Source organism: Polistes canadensis, unplaced genomic scaffold, assembly GCF_001313835.1.
Source record: "Polistes canadensis isolate GaletaPanama2010 unplaced genomic scaffold, ASM131383v1 scaffold_15, whole genome shotgun sequence".
NCBI classification, from domain to species: Eukaryota; Metazoa; Arthropoda; class Insecta; order Hymenoptera; family Vespidae; genus Polistes; species Polistes canadensis.
Genome location: NW_014569562.1, coordinates 418,830 through 445,232, shown reverse-complemented (window position 1 = coordinate 445,232; position 26,403 = coordinate 418,830). Strand labels below are relative to the sequence as shown.

At 36.7% G+C, this 26,403-nt stretch overlaps 1 protein-coding gene across 2 annotated transcripts in view; it reads left to right on the top strand.

Annotated features, from left to right (window-relative positions):
- LOC106793533 (leucine-rich repeat and immunoglobulin-like domain containing-NOGO receptor-interacting protein 4) overlaps window positions 1-26,403 on the top strand; it is a 288,380-nt gene that overhangs the window by 56,520 nt on the left and 205,457 nt on the right. The window contains exon 2 of one of the 2 annotated variants that reach the window (XM_014760541.1): window positions 5,496-5,528. The exons of the other annotated variant lie outside the window; for it this stretch is intronic. Within the exon in view, the coding sequence (XP_014616027.1) occupies window positions 5,496-5,528 (33 nt within the window). The remainder of the gene's footprint in view (window positions 1-5,495; window positions 5,529-26,403) is intronic. 2 annotated transcript variants of the gene reach the window in all.

Here is a 26,403-nt window from a genome sequence, read left to right as displayed (position 1 = left end):
ACTCGTTTACCTTCTCTAACCAACGAAGAACGTTTATTAATACTTGAATTCGTAAGAAAATTGAACGTACTCATTTGAAATGTAACATTTATATTATGGACTTTATGCATACGGTAGATACGTATAACGTGCATAGAAAAAGAAAAAAAGAAAATGTGTTATTTAAACTGCGTGAGATATAAAACTGTGAAAATTAATAATCCGATAAAGTTTCGGGTCGATTTTGGTAGACTATTTTGTGATAGAGGGATGAAATAAAAATGGTTTCGCAGAGAGCTTAGCGGGTAAGCTTCAAAAGTAAATCGTAGCTTTCAATTCCGGGCGCAGCAGCAGCAGCAGCACACTTTAGAAAAGCCGCAAAACGCGAAAAAGCATTTCATCGGTTGGACGCGAATGAAAACGGGGGACGGACACGCGATCGTCCCGAAAATCGACGAGGAGGAAGAGGAGGAGCTTGACACGATGACTGCGACGACAACAAAAAAATAAACGTATTAAAAAAATAAAATAAAATAAAAGGAAAAAAAAGAAATTAAAAGACCGATAGAAATGATTTCATCGCGCAAAAGGGAGTGGGGGCGGGGGGGGGGGGGGGTTCGGTCAGAATTGTTCGATCTAGCTAGCTTCTCCTAGCTTCTCTTCTATTCTCGCAAGCGGATTTGACGGCGTGTAAACTAGACGGGGGTAGAGGTGTGATGCATTCGAACAAACATCGAACGCGAGTTTTTAACAATTCGAAAGTTAAACTCGATCGCATTATATATCGTTCCATTTAAAAAGACAAACAATGGGAAAAGAGAAAGAGAGAGAGAGAGAGAGCGAGTATATCGTATATCTATTCTTTATTGATATTTGTTATTAAATTTTTCATGGAACAATATGGACAGACAGAAAGGAGAGGATTTATTCTTTCGAATGGAACTTTAGAAACGATCAAAGGGTAATAGTTAACTTTGTCTATAAATTCGGCTTTTACTATACTTTATTCTGATAGGGAAGAGTAAAATATACCTTCATACATAGATTTTCTCATTCGTTGCTGTGTCAGCTAATGCAAAAGTTACAATCGGAACGAGTTTCATACGTACATCGTATATACCATACGTATATACGTATAGATAGATGCATATATGCACACATCATACGTACATATTAAAGACATAAAGAAATAAAAGAAAGGAATATACGTACATAAATAAATAGCCCGATTGATGATGGTTGCTTTGGAATTAGTTAGTTACACCGTCTGCGCGTCGAAAGGTAGACACGCGAGTGCAAAGGGTGCAAAGGGTTAATGCGGTGGCTTTCAGCAAGTTGGCTCTTTCAACGTTATATACAGGAAGGAGAAAGAGACAGAGACAGAGAAGGGAAGGGAAAGTGAACGTAAGCATATCTTTTCACAAAGAACGAGAGAGAGAGAGAAAGAGAAAGAGAGAGTGAGTGAGTGAGTGGAGCCTAAAAATTCATCATCCGAGCTAGAAAATCGCGATCGTCGGCCGCGTTTCGTTTTATCCACCCTTTCTGTGAACGTTCGATAATATAGCAGTAGTAGTAGTAGTAGTAATAGTAGTAGTAGTAGTAATAGGCAACAGCAGCACAGCAGTAGCAGCAAAGCAAAGCATCCGAAGGTCCTTTCTCCGTTAGTAGTCACTGTTTGAACTACTGGGTGCATCGAGAGGAAGAAAGTCGAAGAGCGTTCATGGGGGCCTTCGGGCAAGTTCGAAGCATAGGGGAGGCCACCACACTGTGGCACGTATTAATGCCCAGACTAGCGAGTAAAACGAATGATTTGTTAGGGTGCCTTAAGCTTCGTTACCGTGGTGGCTTGCTTGCTTGCTTGCTACGTGGAAGGCAAATGGCGATGGTGTTCTGGAAGGAGGAGGAATAGAATGAGGAAGAGGAACAAGAGAGGAGTATAGACGAAACGAAACGAAACGAGACGAGACGAGACGAGACGAGACGAGAAGCACCGAGGGAGATTGTTGGATCGGTGGACGGGGTATGGAAGTGATGGTGGGAGGGAGAGGAGAGGAAAGAGGACTACGCTCCCGTCTCATCTACTTGATTGCATTGGCCGGATTACAGCAGGGCTTTAACGCATCTCCCTCGGGACAACGCCTAGCGTGAAAACAAAAAGAGTGGAACGAGCCGAAAGAAAGAGACGGGAACGTGTACGAAGAAGAAGGGAGAGTGAAGAAGAAGAAGACGAAAAAAAGGGAATAATAAAGGGAGAGAGGGGAAAAAGACCTGAAACCGTTTCTCTCGCTCCCCCTTCTTTCGTTTCTTTTTTCTTGTTTTTTATTTTCCTTTTTTTATACTTCATCTTCTTCTTCTTCTTCTTCTTCTTCTTCTTCTTCTTCCCGTTCTTATTTTATTTTTTCTCTTACACCATCGTCGTCGTCGTCGTCGTCGTCGTCGTCGTCGTCGTTGTCGTCTTTGACGTAGCTAGAGTTAAATTCCCTGAGAATAATTTTCGCTTCCTTCAACACCTTCTTTCTCTTCTTATTCTTCCTCTTATTCCTTCCTCTTACTTAACACGCAACCTCTTCTGATCCCTTTTTCCTTCCTCTCTCTCTTCTTTATGGTTTAACGCGGTTGTTTTGTTTTTCTTTTTATTTTTCTTATTTTATATACATACTTATTTTCTTCGTCCTAAAATAAATACACTTTATCGTTTTATGGAGAAATCGGACACGCTTGTGGGCACATTTTGTTAATTTGATATACCTACGCGCGAATGAGACAGGGATTTTGCGATTTTTTTTATTTTATTTTATTTTATTTTATTTTTTTTTGTTCGATTATTTTTTTCTCGTTTTCAAAAGAGAGAAAATGAGAAAGAAAGAGAGAGTGTGTATAAGCGAAAGGAAGAGGAGCTCGGATTAACTTAACTTTTTAGCACCACGAGCTTTTAGAGGCGGAACTCAAAGCGTGCGTCGGTGGGACCCTTTTGCTCGCAGATCAAAGCGGATAATCTCGTTATCGTCCTGTTCTGACTAGCCTATGAAAAAGTTCTACGTTGTTGAATTTCATTTGCGAACGTAATTCTCTCTCTCTCTCTCTCTCTCTTTCTCTTTTCGTATAAACCCCATCTATCGAATTGCATCTCCCTTTCTCTCTCTCTCTCTCTCTCTCTCCCTGTCTTTTTATTCCTCCGTCTCTTTTTAATTTACCTTTTGTTTTCGGTTTATCGTTGTTCGCCTATCTTTTTTTTTCTAATCATCGATTCTTCGATCGAACTTCATCTCTCTCTCTTTTTTCTTTTTTTTCTCTCTCTTCTCTTTTTATCTGTATGGAGATTTTTAGGTTTATACCTCGTAAAGTATTACTCGAGCGAACGATAGTCGAGTTGGCAACTTTTAACTTGTCTTCCCTTTCTTTCTTTTCCTCTCTCTCTCTCTCTCTCTCTCTCTCTCTCTCTTCATTTCCACCGATTTCGTTTTCCTTAAAGAAGAACATCGACTTTCCACAATGATTTTCTATTTTCCATAAGTATGATTTTCTCCGATGGGAAGAACAGATTAGAAAATTATTACTATATTTAATGCACCCCGCTTTTGATTAACTTTTCGACACTGGCGTAAGTATATTCCCTTTCCTTTTTTTTTTACTACCTACTTTAACCTTTTTATTCGGATAAACCTTTTTACTTCTTTTCTTTTATTCCTCACTTTTTCTCTGTCTCTCTCTCTCTCTCTCTCGCCCTCATGCTCTCGTTACATTATGTGTACATTGTACGCGTATAAAAACGCGAACTTCGTAGAATTGTAATACCCTTTTATTGTCGAAGTTAGGTGTAAACTGTGTCCAGAAATTTTCACTGTTAAAAAAGAGGGAAGCTTATATCGTGCAATATATATATATATATATACATACATACACACATATATAATATATATGTCGTTCCATTATACTGAGGTATCTTCGGTTTGACCCTATTCTCACAGCATAATGAAAAAAGTACTACTTGCCAACGATCTCGAGCAAAGGATACCACGGTACGGCACGGCAGGGTTGCTGTTGCACTCTTGCAACCAAACTTTCGCACCCCCGTGATTTTCTCTCTCTCTTTCTCTCTCTCTCTCTCGCCGCAAAATCACCCTCGTGGAAGTTTTCTTGTAAAGCGAAATAAAAAAGATATAAAAGATAATGGAATAAGAAAGAAATAAAGCAAAAGAAAGAAAGACTATTAACAACGTGATATCCGATCATAAATTACATATTCCTTTAACGATCCTAATCACACACATACACACAGGATATACACACACACACACCATAGTTACACGTAATCATTTTAACAAGTGTGTTTAAAGAAACTTTTCGAATGATTTCAAGCGAACTAATTAAGGAGAAAAACTATCGAGTTAAATAATGCTATGCATTTATTATTCAATGGGGCAAAGTATAAGGTGTGTACTACTCTTTCTCATTGTCGTCCTGACCAACTACCATCAGGTCTAAGGAAGTAACAACACGTTTTAAGCCATAAGACTGAAAGAGGAAGTCGTTTGTCCGAGGATGTCTGACAGACGAGAAGCGATAATGTGCGAGTCTGTCCTACTATGTTCTTCTCTCTCTCTCTCTCTCTCTCTTTCTCCTCTTTCCTTTATTAAGATCCATCTATCTTTCTCGCTCCCTCAAAGGACAATGACGACGTTGTAAGGAACGGTGTTTCTACTTACGAGCGTTCCAATCGATCGATTTATCGATTCGTTCGATTAAACTTATCACCTCTCTCTCTCTCTCTCTCTCTTGCTTTTGCTCACACAGCTGTGCTTCCTCGCCTACGCGACCTACTTGTGTGTTAGTATATATATATATATATATATATATATATGTAGACACATGTGTAGATATGTGTGCGTATGTGTTACATGGATATATATGTGTGATGATATAGTAGCAGACGCCCGTAAAACAGCTGTGGGCAAAGGTTTTCGCGGCCCAACTCCGAACGAGGCACGCGCCTACGAAACGGCTGCTTTTGTTACCTTACCAAGCTTATGGCAGATGTTGCCTTTCGGTGTGTCGACGAGTCGACTCGATTATTCTCCCAAGGCCTTACAAGAGAAATAGCATGACGTAGAGAAAGCTGTAAAAAGAGAATTCCCACTCGAGCCCTAAACTCTCCGTCCCGTCCCGTTGCTCCACCCTACGTGGATAAATTCGTGGCAAATTATTAGTGTGCCTTTATACGTCTTTATTCAGATTATAAATGCCGCTCGTGCGTGTCGTATGTGAGAAGAAGAAAAAAAAATAAAAAAGTCTCTTTGTATTTTTGTCATTCCATTAAACGAATCGCATTAACCCTAACATATTTAGCAATTGTCCTAAAATTAGAGAGAGAGAGATATATATTATGGAATTTATTTTCGTATTTATTTTTATTTAATCGCATGAGCATAAGAAAATTTTGAATCAACTAATAGACTACTAATTATTTAAACTCTTGTAAATCAGTGTTCTAAATATAGGCTTTTCGTTTATTTCAGTTTTCTACTGATCGACCAATTCATTTTCTACCGGTAAGTAATGCGTTAATATTTTCTTTTTATCACATTATCATTATTATTATTATTATTATTAGTATTTCTGTTCTTATTTGAAAATCGTAATGACGATTAAAATGATTCTTACGTTCTTATGAAAATAGAGTCCGAACTTTTTCGTTTTGGTATCGAATTCTTCTCGCGGTTTTTAATCGCGAGAAAAAAAGTGTTGGATTTATGGCCTGGATATACATTTTATTAACACCGGCTTTCTTTTTATAATCGATTTAATCTTCCCCGTGGCCGCGAGAATACCGAGATCGTTAATTTTACGTGGCACAAGAGAGCACAGCCGTTTTCTCTATAAATTTATTCCTTAACTATTCTATAATCTTAAGCACTGTCATGAATCCGTAATTAGCTTAATAAACGGCTAGGTAAGCAAAGTGCTCGTTTTCTCGAGGAATTCGTTACTATCGTATTTAAGTGCGACAACGGTGGAATAGCTAATAGGATATTATACCTACCTGCTATCGCTACGAACCAAAATACCAAACGGCTGTTTTGTTTTACTACTTACAACAATCTAAAATAGACGATGTTGAAACAACGATGATTCTTCGTACTCGTTTACGCGGTATCGAATCGTCGCGATTACATTTTATTATATCCGAATGATAATATTTAGATAAATTTAATAATACGTATTAACTCTTATCATTTTTATAATTAATCTCCCCCCCTCTTTTTTTTTTTTTTAAGTAACAACAATATAATATGCCAAGTCAGGTATCCGCGTACGTGAACGTATCTTAAAAGAGTGGTAGAGATTAAAATCTGTAGAATATTTCCTCGTCGTTAAAGCAGCTACGTTTTAATGAATCATACAGCGGGGACGTAACGAGAGAGAGAGAGAGAGAGGAAACGAGGTTGGAAGAGAAAGAATTACGTCTTCTTGGTTGGTGGACGGCTTAATCGAGTCGTCAAAAACGAGAGTGGGAATTTGAAATTCCATCTCGCGGTCCATCACGATTTCATAAGAGCTAGCGAAATATTCCCAACCTTCTTCCATTTCTGTCTACTTGTCTCTATCTCGCACACGTACTAACGTGTGTATGCGTAAATATATAGGTATAAACGAATTTAATATCTCTACGTAGCCATACGAAATAGACAGATACACACATACATACATACAAACACACACACATTGCGTATGGATTTCGTAACGTTCAAATCGACATCCAAGCTTTATATTTCGACGGTGTAAAAAAAAAAAAAAAAGAAAAAAAGAAAAAGAATAATATTTTCGGTGAATATAGTTTTTCCGCGTAAAAAAAAAATAGCGAACGTTCGCCGCACGGTGACGAAAATTGGAGACCCAGAGCAGGTTGGTAATACCAAACGCGAGTAATTCCGTTGAGGATTACGTGCCCTCTCGTGAGAAGGGCTCACACACCATATCACCTTTCCCGTGGGCTTTCTCGTTGTTGTTACGCGAACTTTTCCTTTCGCGTACTAGAAATAAGCTATCCTTTTTCTACGTTTGTGTACAACTACGACGACAACGGCGATGAGAAGGACGACGTTGAAAAATGACACGTCTCTTTCTGCTTGTTGCCCTTCTTTTTCGTCTTTTTCTTTTTCTTCTTCTTCTTCTTCTTCTTCTTCTTAAACAAATACTTATCTTTAAGAAGACGTTTGTCGCAAGCTCTCTCGACATCTGCTTCTTCCAACTCTTGAATTTAACCTTACTTTTTAAGTTGCATTCTTTTTTCTTCTTTTCAGTTTTATATACAAACACACACACACACAATACTCTCCTTTTTACGTAGTTTATTCTCATGTATTTTCATGTAATATATATAAGAGAAACAAAACCAAAAAACAAAAATATTATATTATATTCTTAAAGACTACGCGCGCGGATGTGTGAGTTTAAGTTTCTTCCCAGTATAATCGTTTTAAAGTTAGATGCCAAGTTTAGTTCGCGAGAAGAATCGTTAATGCGTTTTGAATGTACAATAAAGGTGTTGTGCGTGTGGGGTTTTCAAGGAAGCTTCTTCTATCATTCGAAATACATTACTACACGCGAGACTTTGCCAGACAGTATTACGACAAACGCGGCTGTTATCGCGTTAAGCTTTAACTCTTATTTCCCTCTTACACATTATAACGTGTCTCGTATTTTACTCATGAAATTTAGGAGACTATTTACACTCTTTCATACACAAACATAGATACATTCATACATTACCTACACACACACACACACACTCTAGGATGTAAGTTATACGTATACGTGTCTACTTTGGAATTGTTTTCCTTTTGAAAGCGCGTCGTTAGCAGCCAACACCAAGAGACAAGAATAAAGTATCTACGTAATACATATCTTTCTCTTCGAAATTTTAAAATTCTACCGTCCTTGCGAAAAATACTCTCCTGGGAGTAATGTACCGTGTACCACGGTAATGGTCTAAGGAAACGAATACGAAGAAAAAGAATAAAAAGAAGAAGAAGAAGAAGAAGAAGAAAAAGAAGAAGAAGAAGAAGAAGAAGAAGAAGAAGAAGAAGAAGAAGAAGAAGAAGAAGGGCAAAGAAAAGAAAGTACGAAAGAAAAGTAAAGGAACAAGAAAATCCGTTCGACTATTTACATGCATTCTCGTTATTAGAGTAAATCAAGCTTAATTCTCGCGTCTCGTGGTTACGAAAATGCGGGCCATAGTTTAGCGTTAAAATATTAGCGGCTGGACAGAGAAAGGGAGAGAAAGAGAGAGATGGTGAAGGTTCAGGGTGGAAGAAAAAGGGAATAACACCGTACAGCGTTCTCGTGAAAGCCGACGTGGCTTCGACCAGTCGTGAGATAAAAAGGAGAGTTTACTCTTTTTTTTTTTTTTTTTTTTTTTTCCACTCACACACACATGCACACACAGATTCTCTCTCTCTCTCTCTCTCTCTCTCTCTCTCTCTATTTCTCTATTTCTCTATGGACCTTTTACGTGGCGAGAAGCTGCGGGTTTCAGGATCCACCCTCTTCCAACCCCCTCCCCCCCACAACCCACCCCTCCGGAACGCCAAGCCGAAAATTTCTCTTCCTCCTCCTTTTTCCTGTTTATATATCGCTTTCCCACTCCCTTTAATCTCTCAACTACCACCCTTCAACCCCCCCACTACCACCAGCAGCAGCAGCAACACCACCTCTACCACCCTTCGCGTATTTTCAGCGTCGGTAAATCCATCGAGCGAACGAGAAAAGCGTTAAATTATATGCGGGCATCGTTTCGTTCGTTCGTTCGTCGGACTACGATCGCACGTCCTGTCTTTTATCTACTTCCTAACTATCTAACAAATATCCTCGAGTTCGAACGGAAACAAGATTTTTATCGTCCCTTTTTTTTCTTTTTTTTTTTTTTACTACTTTCCGTCTTTGTTTCTTTTTCTTTCAGAAAAACCGTAAAACATTTCAACGAATCTCAACGTAAGTACACACACACCCCCTAATTTCTTTCGCAATTTTCTTCGTTTCTTTTTCTTGTTGGGTTTGTTTTACTTCCCTTCTTCTATTTTATTATGTTTGTATATCTATATATATATATATATATATATATATATATATACTTTTATTTTTTTATCATCGAAGAAAAAAAATTGGTGAGAGAATTGGTGGTGGTGATGGTGGTGATGGTGGTTGGTGGTTATCTCAAGCAGGTGGAACGAATCGTCGGAGTCGAACGGAAGCAAACCGACCGATGAATTCCAATGAATTTCTCTTTGTTGTTTTTTTCCTACTTGTTTCTTTTTATTTTTTTCTCCTTTTTTTTTTTTTTTTTTTTTTTTTTTTTTTTTTTTAACCCTCCAAAAGAAAAAGGAAAGATAAGAGAGGAAGTTTCGTTATTTTTGTTCTTTTCCGTTTTCTTTTTCTTTTTTGTTACCTTTCCAACGTATAAAAGATCTTATCGACTAATTGGAGCACCGTGCAAAAGAAAGAGAGAGAGAGAGAGAGAGAGAGGGTGGGAGAGAAGGGAAGAGAAGAGAAGCAAGTCCGAGGTTTCTTCCTCTCAAAAGGTGTGTGCCGTTTCCTCTCGAAGCAACCTTTACACAACTACAGTTTCTTTCTTCTTTTCTCGCCCGGTAACCGACAACCACCTAATTACGATTCCTTTTCCTTTTCCTTTTCCTTTTCCTTTACCTTTAGCCTTATATTTTGGTCAGAATTACCGGTCTCCGCGCACAGACACTCGGAAGAGACATAACAGGAAGATTCAACTGCATTGTGTGATAGATAGAAAGAGAGAGAGAAACAAGAAAAACGAAAAGAAAGTAAATAACTAGAAGTAGAAGTTAGGTAGAAGAAGAAGAAGAAGAAGAAGAAAGAAATAAATAAGAAAAGAACAAAATTGCAACGTTTATCGCGATAACCCCTTATCCTCGTTTAAAAAAAAAAAAGGATTACTGTTACGCTCTGTTCCGTAAGAAGAATTTTTATCGATTAATTAATCGGTACCATGCAACAGATTCGTTTCTCTGATTGAAACAAACGAGACAAACACACATGCGTGTACACCACACATACGTGCACGTATCACACAGGTTTTCTCCTCGTTTTCTCCGAATTTTTGCATGCACTTTTAAAGAACTGGAGAATTGTTGATCGGTGTTTGCAACATTCGAGTCAAACGATTCGACTTTTGATTTAACGAATAGATGAAAAAATAGGAGTCTTCATCCCTTCAACGAGTAAACCAAAAATGAACATTGATCGTGTCGGATCGATTGTTTCTCTTATTCGTATTATTATTGTATTTTAATGTTAATGATATATCGATACTCGAAACAATACTTTACGTTTATTGGACCCTTCTTTTCTTTTTCGTTTCTTTTCTTTATCTCAATCGACGATTTGATCAATGTAGAATAAATAATTAATCCCTGGTGGTGTGCGTGAAAATCAGATAAAAAGGTAAAATAAAAAAAGATGAGAGAAGAACACAAAATATGTAATTAAATGTAAATCGTATCGCAACTCGTCCAGGTGTAAAGTTGAGAAGAAAATCGTTTAAAACATGCAATAGATCAAAAATGTGATCGTATTATTATCTTACCCGACGATGAAAAGTGGTGCGAGGGAGAGGGGGTAGGGGTTGGGGCCGGGTTAATTAATATTACGCTCTTTTTATTTTCTCTCATTATTTCTTTCTTTTCTTTTTTTTCTTCCTTTGTTTTTACCATCAACTCGTTATTATAATATTATATCGACTGTTAAGCGAGAGATTCGTTGAATAAATTTGACATACATATTTTCCAAAGGATTTTTTTTTCTCGTTCGCGCGCGCTCGCAGAAAAAAAATAGAAAAAAAAAATATAAAATATAAAAATAAAACAGAAAAATCTCGTAGAGGGACTAATCAACAATAATCTAACGGGTTTTGCGAGTCGCGAGGTTTTGCTCGACGGGTACCGTCGTAATGAGAACCCTCCTGTGAAAAAAAGGAAAAGAATTGAAAAAAAAAAAAAAACAATAAAAAGGGGAGAGAAATAGAGAGAAGAAGAAAGGAAAAAAAGGCAAAGAAGAAAAACAATAATTAAAGCGGTACGTTCCAGTTAATGTTACCTCTCCCCCCCCCTCCGCCTTCCTTCTCCCTTTTAAGCGTCGGTACAGAGCTCGGTTAAAGGGGAATTAAAATTCCCCTCTCATCCCTCGTTCTTTCAAACCCTCACCTCCAACCTCCACCCCCTCCTACTGTGTAGCGTGAGAGGAGGGGAGGGGGGAGGGAAAGAGTTAAGCCCTGCTAACGAATCCCCGCGTTAAGCCGTAAAGCGCGTTGTTACCGTATTTCGAAGTCCGATACGATTCGCGCGACCCTTTGCGATATTATCTTCGGAATAGGGCCAAACTTGGCTGCCATTTAAATTGGGTCGAACTCGTGCAGCAGAATCCCCCCCCTCCTCCTCCACCCTCTCTTTCGTCCTTCGTCAGTCCTATAAAGGACGACACGATCGACGAGGACGAGAACGAGAAACTTTTAAAGTGTGAATTTCACGAATTCTGTTACACCGATGTTTCTGCTGTTGCTTTACATTCGTATATGTATCATACATATGTATGTATGTTTGTACAGTGACTCACGTATGTATTCGAACACACTTAACATAAAATATTTGATTAATTATAATGAGTATATTTTATACACAATACTTGCCGACATATTATTAAGCAAATCGAAATGTATTGTATATAGAATAATTATGATTAGATGTGTGTTACTGAAAGGTAAATGATAACGAGTACGTATAATCGTTTACAAGATATTATTTGTATATCAAAGGTGGTTCTCTATTAAATATTAAATACTTAAAAGTGTTCAATATACATTCAATAGTGTTCAAATACGCTTTGTGGTTTCAACAATCTTTACGTTTGTAAGAAATAAATCATAAATACTGTATATATATATATAAATTTCGATTACATTAATGTAACGTATGTAAATGAATGCTTTTACCTGTTACATTTATTCTTGATCTTGTTTCTATGATAATAATAATTATTAGGAGACTAAATTATTGGTCACTTTATATACTTCGTGTTGCAAACGATTAAATGAATTTATATATGAAGTTTATCGAGTATCGATAAATCTTGTCAGATCAATACGATTCTAATCGGATTTTCGCCTCGGACGACGGTAACTACGGATTCGAAATATCTCCAAGGGGTAGTAGTAGTAGTAGTAAGCCTTAAGTTGCTTCATTTAAAGTCAACCCACATTTGCCTGTCGTCCTTTATCGATAGTATACTCCACGAGACAGTGGTAATTAAAAGGAAATAACAAGATTGAAAAAGAAAGAAAGAAAAAGGGAAAGAGAGAGAAGAAAAAAAAGAAGAGGAAAATGGAAGAACTTAAACCCCTTTGACGAAAAGGGGAACAGTTAAGCTCCGTTAACGAATGTTATATTGGGATATGTGAAACATTTAAGTAAATATCACGATTCGGATCTATATTATTATTATTCAAGATTTTTATTTCCTCTTCCTATTAGCTTATCCTCTTTATATACAAACACACATATTTTTATGTAACTGTCAATCGTAGATCATTGATATTTACTTGTCGTGCAAAATTCTTTTCGTCCAAATTCTTCTACATAGAAACGTATTTAAGGATTATAAAAATTTTTAAACGGGATTCAATTTTATTGCATAAAAATGTATCATTTTTTTAGAGAAATTTCATTTGATTTAAATGATAAGATTCTTATTTGCATAATTAATTCGTATTATTTGGATTTTTAAACACAAAGATTTAGAGAGAAATAATATTTATTTTAATAAAAATATAATTAATATTTTTTTGTAAGTAGTACTTGGGATTAATCCTCTTGGCATTATTTAAACGAAATCGAAGAAAATTTTTCTCATACTCTTTGGGTCAAATCAAATTATTTTTAAATATGTGTTAGTATAACTACACATATATTTTTCTCTTTTATTTATTTTTTTTTTAATTCACATTTTACACACGCAACGTTTATCGATTTTCGTTTCTTTCGATTAATCGTTGCATAAATTGAATGTAATTAAAACGAGGAAAACAATATTTCGGTGATTGACTGTATATGTATTATATATATTTCTTTCTCATTTTAATCTTTTTATTTCTTTCTCTCTCTCTCTCTCTCTCTCTCTCTTTCTCTCTCTCTCTTTTGTCTTTACTTATTTCCAGCTGACCTGATATTCAGCGGCTGTATTTTCACGCGACAGTAAGCATCACCGCGCGAGAGAGAGAGAAAAAGAGAGAGAGAGGGAGAGGCTTCTGGCAAAACAAACTTTAGGATTATCTCGTGGAAGCTCTCGAGGAATTTCTATCGGTGTAGGTAGTTGTTTCTAATTCCATGCACTTCTAAACATTGACAGTTGTAGATATCGTATAGAATACGTATCTATGTTATCGATTAATTCGATCAAAACCAACTCGAAACATTATACCACGTATTCGTCTACGAATTTCGATTGAAATTAAGTTACGTTGAATTTTATATTAAATAAAATAGTATATAGAACAAGACGAAACGTATGTATTTGGTATTCCAACCCCCTGACGAATCATCCTCTTGCATATGCATGATGCCAAAAAGATCGTGCAAAAGTTTTCTTGCATTCTCATCGATTTAATATATAAGAAACAACTCGTTTGACCTCCTTTATTTTTTTTTCCTTCTTCCTTTCTTTTTTTCTTTTTAATATTATTTTTTTTTTCTTGACTTCTGAATCATCGATCGATATCATAGCACTGTCGGTGTGTACCACGACTTGTTTGCATACGCTTACCTTCGTCGTAGCTCATGTAACTTTCCTATCTCGTTTAAATTTGCCTTCCAAATACATCAATCTAGTCTTTATGAACTTAACTACCGTGCGACGCACGTACACTTATATAACAACCATGGATATATGTACGTATACATGTTACATTTCATGGCTATTCAAAAGAAATAATAAAGGGCGAAAAAAGAAAAAGAACAAAAAAATAAGAAAAAAGAACAAAAAATTTACGACGACAAAAATCCTTTTTCTCATACCTCGTTCGCCCCCCCCTCCCCCACCCCTCATCCTCAATCGCGACCACCAACTCCTCCCGCACTTTCTAAGATCGTTCTTAACAATTTATTATAGGTAAGATAAAAGCGGTTTATTTCTGACCGGCCCCATATTCTTCCTACGTGACATAGAAAAGTGCGTCGGAATTCTCCCTTCATCTTTCCACGTAGTCTCGTTTCTTCGTGTCATTAGCTACCTTTATTCCAAAGCCGTCCCTTCTTCTTCTTCTTCTTCTTCTTTTTCTTCTTATTTTTCTTTCTCTTCATCTTCTTCTTCTTTCTCTGGTATCTCGAAACGATCTCTCCTCGTGACCCCTCGGAAAAGTTGCTTGAAAAGCAACGACCGACCTCAATTCGACTATGTGTCCACCACCTTCCAAAAAAAAAAAAAAGATAATTCTAAATGGACGAATTTGACAAAGGTAGAAATGATGATTTGCGATGAAAATTTGCTAAATTATAAAATAATTGTAATTATTAAATTTTCAAGTTTAACAAACGTTGTTGGCGATATAACTGTAAATTGAAATCGATACAAAAACGAATATTCACATCATAGTATTATTATTATTATTATTATTATGATCGTTATTATCATCATGGTCCACACACACACACACACACACACACACCATCATTATTATAATTATCAATATTATTTTCATCGTATTTATCGAGAAACAAAATGATTTGTCGATTGTTCGATTTGTCGTACGAGACTTTCAATTTATTCCAGCTAACATCATATTATTATTCACATACGCATACAAACACGCACACCCATATATATGACAATGTTAAATTGTATTATTCATTGTAAGTTAAATCAAGATAACCCTAGGTTTTATTCAAAATAACTAGTGGTATTTTGGGGGGGGGGGAAAGCATATAAAAAGAATTTGATTACACGTTAAAACACAATAGTTATAGGAAATAACGAGAAATTTAATGAAATGAATTCGCAATAGTCGAAGTAATAGTTAAAGTATAAGATTGAAATAAGATTTGTCTTTAAAGTCTCTTTTTCTTTTTAAAAAAAAAATGCTCCTAATTATTCATTCTTATCTCTTCCCATACATCTTACACAACAAATGTTAGTGGCTGTTATTCTATCGAATCTAATCTACAAATTACATTTTCACTTCATACCTTATATTATTATCCAATGGAAATATGTAATAATTTTATCTTGTTTCATATTTAAACAGATCACAATACCTATAATTATTTCAAGGCTTAGAATTAGCCACTTTACGAATTAACAAATTTCACAAGGTAACTCCCAACACACGTAAATATAATACATATATATAAAAATAAACATATATATTATATCGTAGATTAGATATTAAGTTAGCTGACATAAAACGTCTAACTGATAGAGGACGAAAAGTCGTTTCCGTTTCCTCTAACGAGAAAGCACGAAAACGCGGGAAGTCTCTCCTGGAAAAGTGAGGAATAGGTGTATATACTATACACACTCATACTATATATTTATATAGTATATATATATATGGTTTTATATAGTAGAGTATGTATAAATAGAGATATATAGAAACTATATATGTACATCGTAGGTCGTTACCGAAAAGAGACGGTGGTAGCAACGGAGATACACTGAGATAGCTGAGCCGTGTACATCACTGCACAGGTATAGAAGTCACGAATGAAATTCGCTGGAAGCTTTCTTTCTTTCTCTCTCTCTTTCTCTCTTTTTCTCATTCTCGTGAAAGTCGCCAATTCTGGAGCGCGAACACGTACGATCATAAGTCTCAATACGGAATAAGTACGAACGAAGCCATCTTTCTGGACCACAACGGGGTGGTAGGATCGGCCAACAAAGAATGGTTGCTCTTGTCTGGATATCTTTTTATACTTTCTTCTTCTCTCTCTCTCTCTCTCTCTCTCTCTCTCTCTATCTCTCTTTATTTCTCCTTTTTTTCCTCTTTTTCTTTTTCCCAGTTATATTCTTCTACAGTGAATCGAACTAAAGGAAGAAAGAAAGATAGAAATAAAGAAATAAAAAAATAAAGAAAGAAAGAAATATATAAAGGAATAAAGAAAAGAGAGAAAAGCTGCTAGTCGTACACGCCAACGTAAATTATCTCGGTCGTCGTAGTAATTTTCCTTCACTTTTCCTCCCTTCGAATGTCCACCAACCTTATTCTTCTTCTTCTATCTATCTATCTATCTATCTATTTCTCTTCTTTTTTTTTTTTCTTTCCATTTCCTCATTAATATAAATTATGGTTAACGGATACGAGCTCGATCGTTCATGGTGATCTCGAAACGTCTTGGCCCGGAGACGAGCTGAAAGATCGTCCGATGAAGATCAAGCTTTCCTCCAACCCTCCCCTCCCCCTCCTCCCACCATCCCCGCCTGCATCACTCTTCCTCTATATATTTCACTAGCAACGATGGAACACTTTAACGTCGTTATCTTGGGAATAAAATAAAACGAGGCGTTCATCGTTTAACCCGCTTATAAATTGACGCCCCATGGAAAAGCGAGCGATTCACGGGGGGCTTTACTTTTCTGATAGTTTATCATCGTTCGGCTCGTCACTATGAGCTGTTTTTTTTCTCTTCTTCCTTTTTTTCTTTTCTTTCTCTCTCTCTCTCTCTCTCTTTCTCTTTTTACCTTTATAGGAAACACTTTGAAACCTGATATTGTTTTTCGGCTACTTGTTTGCAATATATTACATAGATATTATATTATACCAAATAATGAAATTAATTATTTTTCTCAGGCGAATATATACACATTTACCTCGTGTGAAAGTCTATAGAATATTATTTTAACGATACAGATATACGTGTGCATATTTATTAGATGAACAAAAAAAGAATTGCGATATCTACATATATATGTGTTATCATCGTGAAAGACCGAAATTGGATAATATCAAGATTCATATGGTTAAATGTCAACGCATATCAAATATGTACGTCGTTGAAACAACGAATATTATTCGGGTATACTCTTATACATTAATATTTTGAAAATACATCAAGCGACAGTGTGAATCTTGACATTATCCAATTTCAGTCTTTCATGGGGTAACATATATATATATATATATTCTAATCGCTCGTAGTTTCATTATTCTCGATAATCCGTATTATTATAGTACGTAATCGTTAACTAGTAAAAAGACAGATCTGTTTACTTATTGTTAGATATTGTATGGATTGAGGAGGGGTGGAGTAAGGGGAGAAGCATTATATATGTGTAGCTTTTCCTCCTCAGTAGCAACAGTATTATTCGATAGATCTGTTCTCGAAACATTGAGCACTATCGACGTCACTTCCAAGTACTCGATAATGGAATTATTCTCCCTCCCCCTCCTCTCTCTATATCTTTCTCTCTTTCTCTCTATCTGTATCTCTCTTTCATTCTCTCTCTCTCTCTCTCTCTCTCTCACTCACTCTCACGCTTTCACTGACGTACTACGTAAGTAAGTTTGCACGTAAGCGTATCTACGATTAAATACGCAGCGAATTGAAGAGAGAACGTGTGGTATAACGTTGATAGTATTAGTAGGTTGTATGTAGTACCTTTGCCTTACGAAATGTGTGTGATAGATTAGAAACTCGATGGAACTCGTTACTCTTCGGAACTTTGTTGAGTAAAATTAGAAGAAAATTTATTCGAAGGATTAATCTTTTATCCTGATTGCTTCCATTTCGGTTTGGTTTCTTTTCTTTTCTTTTCTTTTTCCTTTTCTTTTTTCTTTTTTTTTTTATATAACAAATTAGTTTAATTAATAGTTGCGGATAATCATAATGAACGATGTCGAGGAAAGATTTTCGTTACCGTGGTAACGTTAACATAGGTGGATAGGATTGGAAGAAGAGGAGGAGGGGGTAGCCTATTATACAATATATATATCAGCTGATCGATAGATTCTCTTGAATTTCGCAGGGGCAAAAAAAGAAAAAGAAAAGAAATAAAAGAACGGCACGTCAGCCGCTCTCGGAATATTTGCCTTTCGTAGTTTCATCCACGATCGATAGGTCGATCGGATTGGTTAGTTAAACTACTTTCTATTTCTCTCTTTCTCGTACGATATATATATATTCACAACCATCCTTGCGTTGGTGTCCCTGTTGCATTCAGACGTAGGTGGTGGTGATGGTGGGTTCTCTTTCGACGCGACCACCGGTAAACGGCGAAGGGTTAATCGACCGACTCTCCCTCCCTAATTACTACACCATAACGACCCTAACGAATCGAGTATCATCACCCTACACGCCGCAGAAAATAATGAAACGATATTCTCGCTTGATTTCGACTAACGCGACGGACAAATAAGCGAGAACCGAACCGATCGACGGGTAGTCATATATATATATATGTGTATATATATGTGTATATATATATATATGTATATATGTATATCGTAGATACGCGTGCTTGAATTTCCACAAATTTAAATCGGATAACAGCAATCTTGCGAATGTAGCACGCGTACTGTGGCATCGAATCGCATCACATCGAAACGAATTGTCGTAATTAAACCTATTACCAACGTTGGAACGTTCATCGAAAAGTTTATCTTTCTTTTTTTTTTTTGGAAAACTCACGTTTGGAATATAAACGAACGACAATGGGGATGATGAGGGGAGGGATGGGTGGGAATGTGTCGGATGGTCACGGGGTGAAATGTTTTTGTCAGAAATCGAAACGTCTCGTTGGTACGTTGTAATGTGAAGGAAAGTGGAAAAAGAGAGAGAGAGAGAGAAAGAGAGAGAGAAACAAACTGAAGAAGGAAATCGAGAACAAGCGAGAAAAAGAGTTAATAAAAGAGGATGAGTAGGAGGAGGAGGAGGAGGAAGTGAGAAAACGTTAACAAAAGGTGCCGACGAGCATATCACGTCTCGGTTTCGACCGGAAAGAGGAAGTCTGAAGTCGAAGAAAAGGGTGTCTGTTGGTGAGGAAGATGGGTGAGAGAAAGAGAGTGAGAAGAAAGAGAGAGAGTGAAGAGGGGGGTCTTGGGACGACGGTAAAAGGCGACAAAGGGAAACATTGTGGCGTACGTAGTAAGAGCCGCGAAATTTTCCAAGCTACGAACGAAGATTTAATGTAGTACTCGGTTCCAAGTAACTCGACTCTCATCTATCTCGTTCATTCGTTCGTTCGTTCGTTCGTTCGCTCACTCGTTAAGTTCATACTACGTTCGTTGAGTCCTGTTCGTTGAGGACGATTAATTTAATCCTTAGAAGCGTCCGTAATGAGTCGACTCGTCCCTACGAAGAAGAGAAAGAGAGAGAGAGTGAGACGACCAGGTTTAGGTACGTTGTCATTTCGTTGTAATTTTGATGATGAAAATGAAGAGATAGAACGGCAAAGGACTTGGGCTGGAAAGGGGTAGAGGGGGGTAAGGGGGGTGAGTCGGGAGAAGGTGATGGTACAACGGTTTAGATTATCCACGACGGCCGGAATATATTCTTCCTGGCGGAGCTGGAAGAAGAAAGGAAGAAGATGTCTTCGTCAATAACAACGAAAACGATGACAATGACAACGATGACGACGACGTGGCCATGTTTTAACCAACAAGAGAAAATGAAATAAGAAAAGTAGTGAGTGTGTTAACTACATGGAAATTCGCAACAACGTATTACAAAGGATTTCTTTCATAGTGTTTGCGTCTGCTGTTATGTTTTTTTAGTTATCCTTCGTGGCAAACAATAAGTGCGATATTTCTAACGACTCTGCGAGTATATTTTGATCAAACGATTTTTTATTTTTCTTTTCTTTCCTTCTCTCCCAGTTTCTCGTTTATTTCTTTTTTCTTTTTTCTTTTCTTTGGTTGGTTTCTTTTTTTTTTTTGATTCTGTTGTGTTTGCTTTACCTATAAAACGCCATAATAAACTATTCTTGGGAAATCGTTATCGATGTTTGAATTATCAATAAAACTTAGATATCATTTTCTCTATTTCCTTTATGCAAATATTTATTTTCCAAGTACGAACGAAAGAACGAACGAACGAATAAATAAAATGAATTGGAGGAAAATAGAAAGGAAAGAAAGAAAGAAAGAAAAAAAGAAAGAAAGAAAGAAAGAGGAAAAAGGGATCGATGAGAAATAAATTAATAAATTTGCAAATAAATGAATAAACCAAAAGGACGGGAATGTCGTATTTGAAGAAATGAAAAAGCAACAGATAGGTAGAGGTGTAGACTTTATTTTGTAAAACGAATGGAAAGTCAGAAGAGAGTTATTTATCTCTCTCTCTCTCTCTCTCTCTCTCTCTCTCTCTCTCTCTCTCTCTCTTTCTCTTTCTCTTTTTCTCACGGACCGGTTCTCTTTGCTCTTTCTGAAAGAGCTCTACTACGAGAGAGAAAGATATGAGCCGAGCAACGCCCGAGATAATTAATTGATAAATTTTCAACGGAATAGTCGGCAACGACCAACTACCAACGAGCAACGACGAGGATAAGGACGAGGACGAGGACGAGGACGAGAACGAAAACGATGAACTCCTAGGAGAGAAACGAAACGGCGCATAATTCCATTGTGGAGAGTTAACAAAGAAACCCTGGATATCGTGTAACGTGGGAGAGAAGAAAAAGAGAGAGAAAAATAGAGAATGAGAGAATAGATATATATATATATATATATCTATAAGTAGTAAAGGAAGAAAAAGAAGGAGAAGAAAAAAAAAAGAAATGTGAATTCCTTGGAGTTCGAAGAAAGGGGTGTCTGTTACGGCACATAGCCGCTCGTAGTAACTCGCGCACGAGCTAAAAGCGACAAAAGAGGCATTGTGCGAGCACGTGAGATTTCTCCAGGTCGAACAGCAACGTTCTTATATATATACATATACACATATATATTTATATTTATTATATATTATACATATTTATCGTATGTACATTTTATGTATCCGCACATACACATATATAAAATATATTCTGCCATGCATACGTACACACACACATATATATATATATATATATATATATATATATATACATGCATATATATGTACATTGTCACAAGCCATTCCGTAGCTTATCTCATCGTAAAACTACATTGGGCTAGAGGAACTTTGTGTTCCTGTATCTCTCTCTCTTTCTCTCTTTTTCTATCTTTTCTATATTTTTTTTGTCGAAATACTGCGAGTCCTTTCTCATCCTTTCCTCTGCTCCTCGTCTTTTAGCATTTTTGATTCTTCGAAGTTGCGAACAAAAATCGAAAAGAGCGTATATGTTGTTTCTTATGAAAAGTAGGAAAAAGAAGGATAAGAAGAAGGGGGGGGGAGGCGGACGGAAATAAAAAGGATTGACGAACCAAGGATTTTCCAGGCTGTGTAAAAGGAAGAAGATAAAAAGGGAAGAGAGTAACGAAATCGAAAGGTAAAAGCAAGGAAGCAAGCAAGCTAGCAAGTAGACTTGTTTCTTTCGTTTTCGCATGCCGCGATACACCGATCAAGAAAATCCCTCTGTGGTTGCATCGAAAATACGTTCCGAAGATGTCCTTCTTCTTTCTTAGTTCGATAATAACGAAGATGAAAGAAAGATAGAGAAAGAGAGAGGTAGAGATAAGGGTAGAGGTGTAGGGTAGGGGGTTGCAACCCTTCGAAAAGTCTCTTCTTTAGAGAAAAATGTGCCCTTTTAACGTCGTGGATAGGAACAGCTCGTCGCTTCGACTTTTTGCGAGGATCAGGAAGAAGAAGATAGATAAAAAGATAAAGAGAGAAAGAGAGAGAGAGAGAGGAAGAGGAAGAAAGAAAGAGGTTTTAATATCTTTCGAGTTCGATCCGTCCAAGAGGAAAGACATTTCAAAGGAATCGTAATATATTTTCGTGAGAGTGTAGAAGATGTAATACGAGGAAATAAGTACAGGTTTCTTCATTTTTTTTAATTTTTCTTTATTTCTTTTTATTGGTTATTTATTATATTTATTTCACATATACTCTAAGACTAATCACTCTCTCTCTCTCATCCTTACATATATATATTATTCTTTTCTTTTTCTTGTAATTTTGTTGCAATAAAAAAGAATCCTTCCTATCTCTCTCTCTCTCGTGTTTTAATCCGATATATTAATTCGTAAACTGTTTTCTTTTTTTTTCTTTTCATTAATTCGAGGATAACACGATTCATTTACAAATAACATCAATTTCGATCGTTAATTATCAGCAAAACTGAAAGCTAATGTAGCTTATATGCAATCAATCTCTCTCTCTCTCTATCTCTATCTCTCTCTCTCCCTTTCTCTTTGTTTCTTTTTATTTGCCATTGGCAAAAAAGAGACAAAGCGTGACTCGCAAAACGAGTCCCGTGGTCGTCGTCGTCGTCGTTTTCGTCCCTTCTCGCTTCGTTAGTTCGAGTTCTCTCTACTCGAAGCCAAAGAATCTTTTTCTAAGGGTAGGACAAGGAAGAGAAGGAGGATGAGAAGAGGCAGAAGAAAAAGGAGGTGGAGAAGGAAGAAGTGAAAGAGGAATAGAAGAAAGCACCGAGACGGGAAAACACGTGGGTGGGGTGGTGGTATCGAGATTTTCGGCAAAAGGGTGGAAAGGGCAGGGGTGGGGTGGGGAGTTTTGTTTTTTCTTTCTATCTTTCTCGCAACCGTTGAAGTATATCTTCATGAGAAATTTCAAGACGAGATAGAAAAAAAAACAAAAAAGAAAAATAAAAGAAGAAAAAAGATCAAAAAGAAAGAAAGAAAAAAGAAAAGAAAGAAAGACTCGAGGACCTGAGGCATCTTGTAACATCCTGACGCATCCTGAGGCGGCGAGACGCGCATATCCTTGAAGAAACCATGAGTCACAACACGAAAACGCAACGATCTCGAAAACGTTAACGATCGCATATCCCCCAAAGCTGATTCACGTTTCGCTCAGGGCCATTCGTTATTCACGTTGGATGGGCGCCCCCTCTTTTGTGACATATTGTGGTAAAAAAAATATAAAATAGAGAGAGAGAGAGAGAGAGAGAGAGAGAGAGAGAGAGAGAGAGAGAGAGAGAAAAAAAAAAAAAAAAAAAAAAAAAAAAAAAAAGAATCACGTACACCTGTACGCTTGCACCAGCTAGCCGCCACGTGGCCACGGGTTGTCTCTATACAAACCCTATACAACTAACGTAAGGGCTATATATATATCTGTACAGGTATAACACACATACACTCACATACGTGTGCACGCGGGAATAGCTAGTAAATATCTACCTATCTATCTATCTATCTATCTATCTACCTACCTATCCTATACTATCTATCGACTAACGGACGTGTGTAAAATCTACATATGTATATACATACACGTGTCGCTTCACACGACACGCATTCCGATGAAGATAATGTCGCTCCGATTGAAATTGATAATAATCAAAACGATAGTTTCAATTACTATTATTATTATTATTATTATTATTATTTTGTTGATTTCTATCTATATGTTCCTAATAATAGTATTTATTATTATCATTATTATCATGATCGTCGTCGTCGTCGTCATCATCATTATTAGTTATTTGACTTTATCATTTTCGAACGACATTATTACTCTTATTATCGTCATTATCATTGTTCAAAGTTACACGATTGCATTTACTTCCTATTTCTTTTTTTTTTTTTTAATATCAAGAAGAGAGTCTTTTGAATAATGGCGCTTTTGAAATCACGATAATTAACCTCTGGCATGTGTTACCTCGTGGCTAATGTTATTTTCTTATAACACACTTCGTATATGGGGCTGGTGGTGGTAGAAAAAGAGAATATTACATTGCGTTTATGTTTGCGGTAGAATGCACGGATACGCGTCATTAGTTAATCCAAACGTGTCACGCATTCGCCGGGGTTGGGCCGGGGGTGGGGGGGGGCCCGTTTAAAACGGTAATTTTGCGAAATCGTAACGAGCTGTCGCGGGAGAAACAACGTTGCCCGTCGAACGTGTTTTATACCCAGCTCGACGATAAATCAGGATGTATTTAACCAACTTCAGTAACGGTCACGCAATAATACACATATTCGGTTGAATCTCATTTCGTGTTATTTTCCATTCCACTTCGTGTTTTAAGTATATATGCATCTCTACACGTAGTAGTTGGTACCTATCGAACTCGTAATATTCTCTCTTATTCTCTCTATCAATATAATCGAAATAGTATGTTTATTCATTGATCGTACTTTCATTCTTTTCCTTCCCTCCCCTTTCCTTTCCTTCCCTTCCCTTCCTTTCCCTCATGCATCCCTTTAATTTGCCTTCTCTCTGTTTGTACTTTTTTCTTTAATATTCGAAGATTCGTTTATCGAGATGAATTCATTTTTATTTATCGACACGGTCTCGAAACGTTTTTTTTTTCTTCTTTTTTTTCTTTTTTCTTTTTTCTTTTTTTTTTTTTTTTTTTTTTAGAAAATAATTAACCTCACCGCTCAAATATATTTCGGCTCGCCTTCAAATAATTATTATGTTTTTTCTACGTTATAAGATAATATTGCTGTTGAACTTCCGTAATTTTACGATTAATTCGGCCGTGCTGAAAAAAAGAAAAAAAAGGTGCGGGGGCGGGGAGGAGGGGAAGATTATTTTACCTCGATATAAAAGTAATTAATCCTACCGTTAATTTTCTCCGTTCTCCGATCGTGGACAATCGATTGCAGAATTTTTTTTATTCTCTCTCTCTCTCTTCCTCTCTCTTTTTTTTGCTCACTTATCGCTCTTTCTCTTGAAATCAAAGGAAAACGTTAACGTCGCTTCCTTCGAACCTGTAGTAAGGCTCCTTGCAATTTCCGATTGAGTTTGAACAAGAACGGACAGGGCCGATCGACGGGTGCGGTTCGCGTTCATTCTCTTTCGATTTAAACTCTCTCTCTCTCTCTCTCTCTCTCTTTCTCTCTCTCTCTCTCTCTCTTTCTCTCTCTCTCTCTCTCTCTCTCTCTTTTCCCCTTTTTCTCTCATTCTATCTCTTTTTATTTCTTTTATTTTGTTAATACGTTCTCTCTGTATTTAAAACGTTGAATCGTTCTAGTCGATGCTCTATTTTACGAATTTTAATTGACGGCTCTAAAAGCAAGAGCTCGCGATATCGAATTTCGAAATATATATGTAGGTTTAATCCACGAAGAAGAGAGAGAGAAAGAGAGAGAGAGAGAGAGAGAGAGAGAGAGAGAGAGAGAGAGAGTAAGAGAGACTCTTCCTCGCTCTTGTTTTTTTTACCTCTTTCCAATTTTTTTTTCCCCACTTCCCTTTTCCCGTGTTCCCTTCTCTTCCGAGCCTCTTCCTAGTTTTTCTTTTTTTGTTTCTTTTTTTTTGTTTTTTTTTTGTTTTTTTTTTCGAAATTAATGCTCTTGGGCAAAACGAGTTTCGTGTCCGTACGAATTTGACGGTGTGTAAACGTGAAAAGCCTGTCGCGTTTATGGCACTGCTCGACGTTGTAGCATCGGAAACGAAGAGAAAATCTGCTGTTCCCGCCTCCCTTCCTCCCTTCTCGCTCTGTCTGCCTGTCTGTTTGTCTGTCTTTCTTTTTCCGTTTTCTTTTTTCGTGTTTCACAAAATTATTGCCTTTTTTTTTACATGATACATTCGGAAGTACGATATAACGATATAAGTTATTGGACAAATGGACAAGTTCGATATTATTTTGACATGACCTGATTTTCAAGTTTAATGAACAACGAGTGGGAACGGGAGAAAATATTTGCGGGAAAATTCGAACTAACATAAATCCACGATAACGATTAACGCGAGCATTAACAAATAGCGTATTTTTTTTCTCTCTTTTTCTATATATATATATATATGTATATTTGTAAATATTCTTGCGTATACAAATGTTTACGTGCATAAAGGATGTAGAAAAAAAAGGAAGGACGGGGAAAAAAAATGTTCGTCGATCATCCAACAAGCATCGAGTTGTTATATTTCCGCGTGTTTTTGCCGTACGAAGTATTCGATAACATTGCGAATACGTATAAATAACGATACGCGTTAACAATTCGAAATGTTAATAACATAGTATAAAGCCATTTCGAATCGAAATCGCGCGAATGTTTAAAAGCGGCCCAACGACGACGATTCGAAATCCCATCGTTTACTTGTTTCCTTTTTAATCCTCCCCTCACCTCCCTTTTTTTTTTTTTTGTTAAGTTTTATTTCCAAATACAAATCTTCTCCTGCACTCATTTTATCTCTCTCTCTTTCTATCTCTTTCCTATTTTCCTTCAAATCTCTTTGTCTTTCGTTTTCTCTTTTTTTTTTTATTTTTTTTTTATTTTTTCGTTGTCGCGTCGTTGTATCTTTCCCTTAGATGTGCGATTTAGTTGTATAGGAACAATCTCGTTCATTCGGAGTATTTTAATCATTG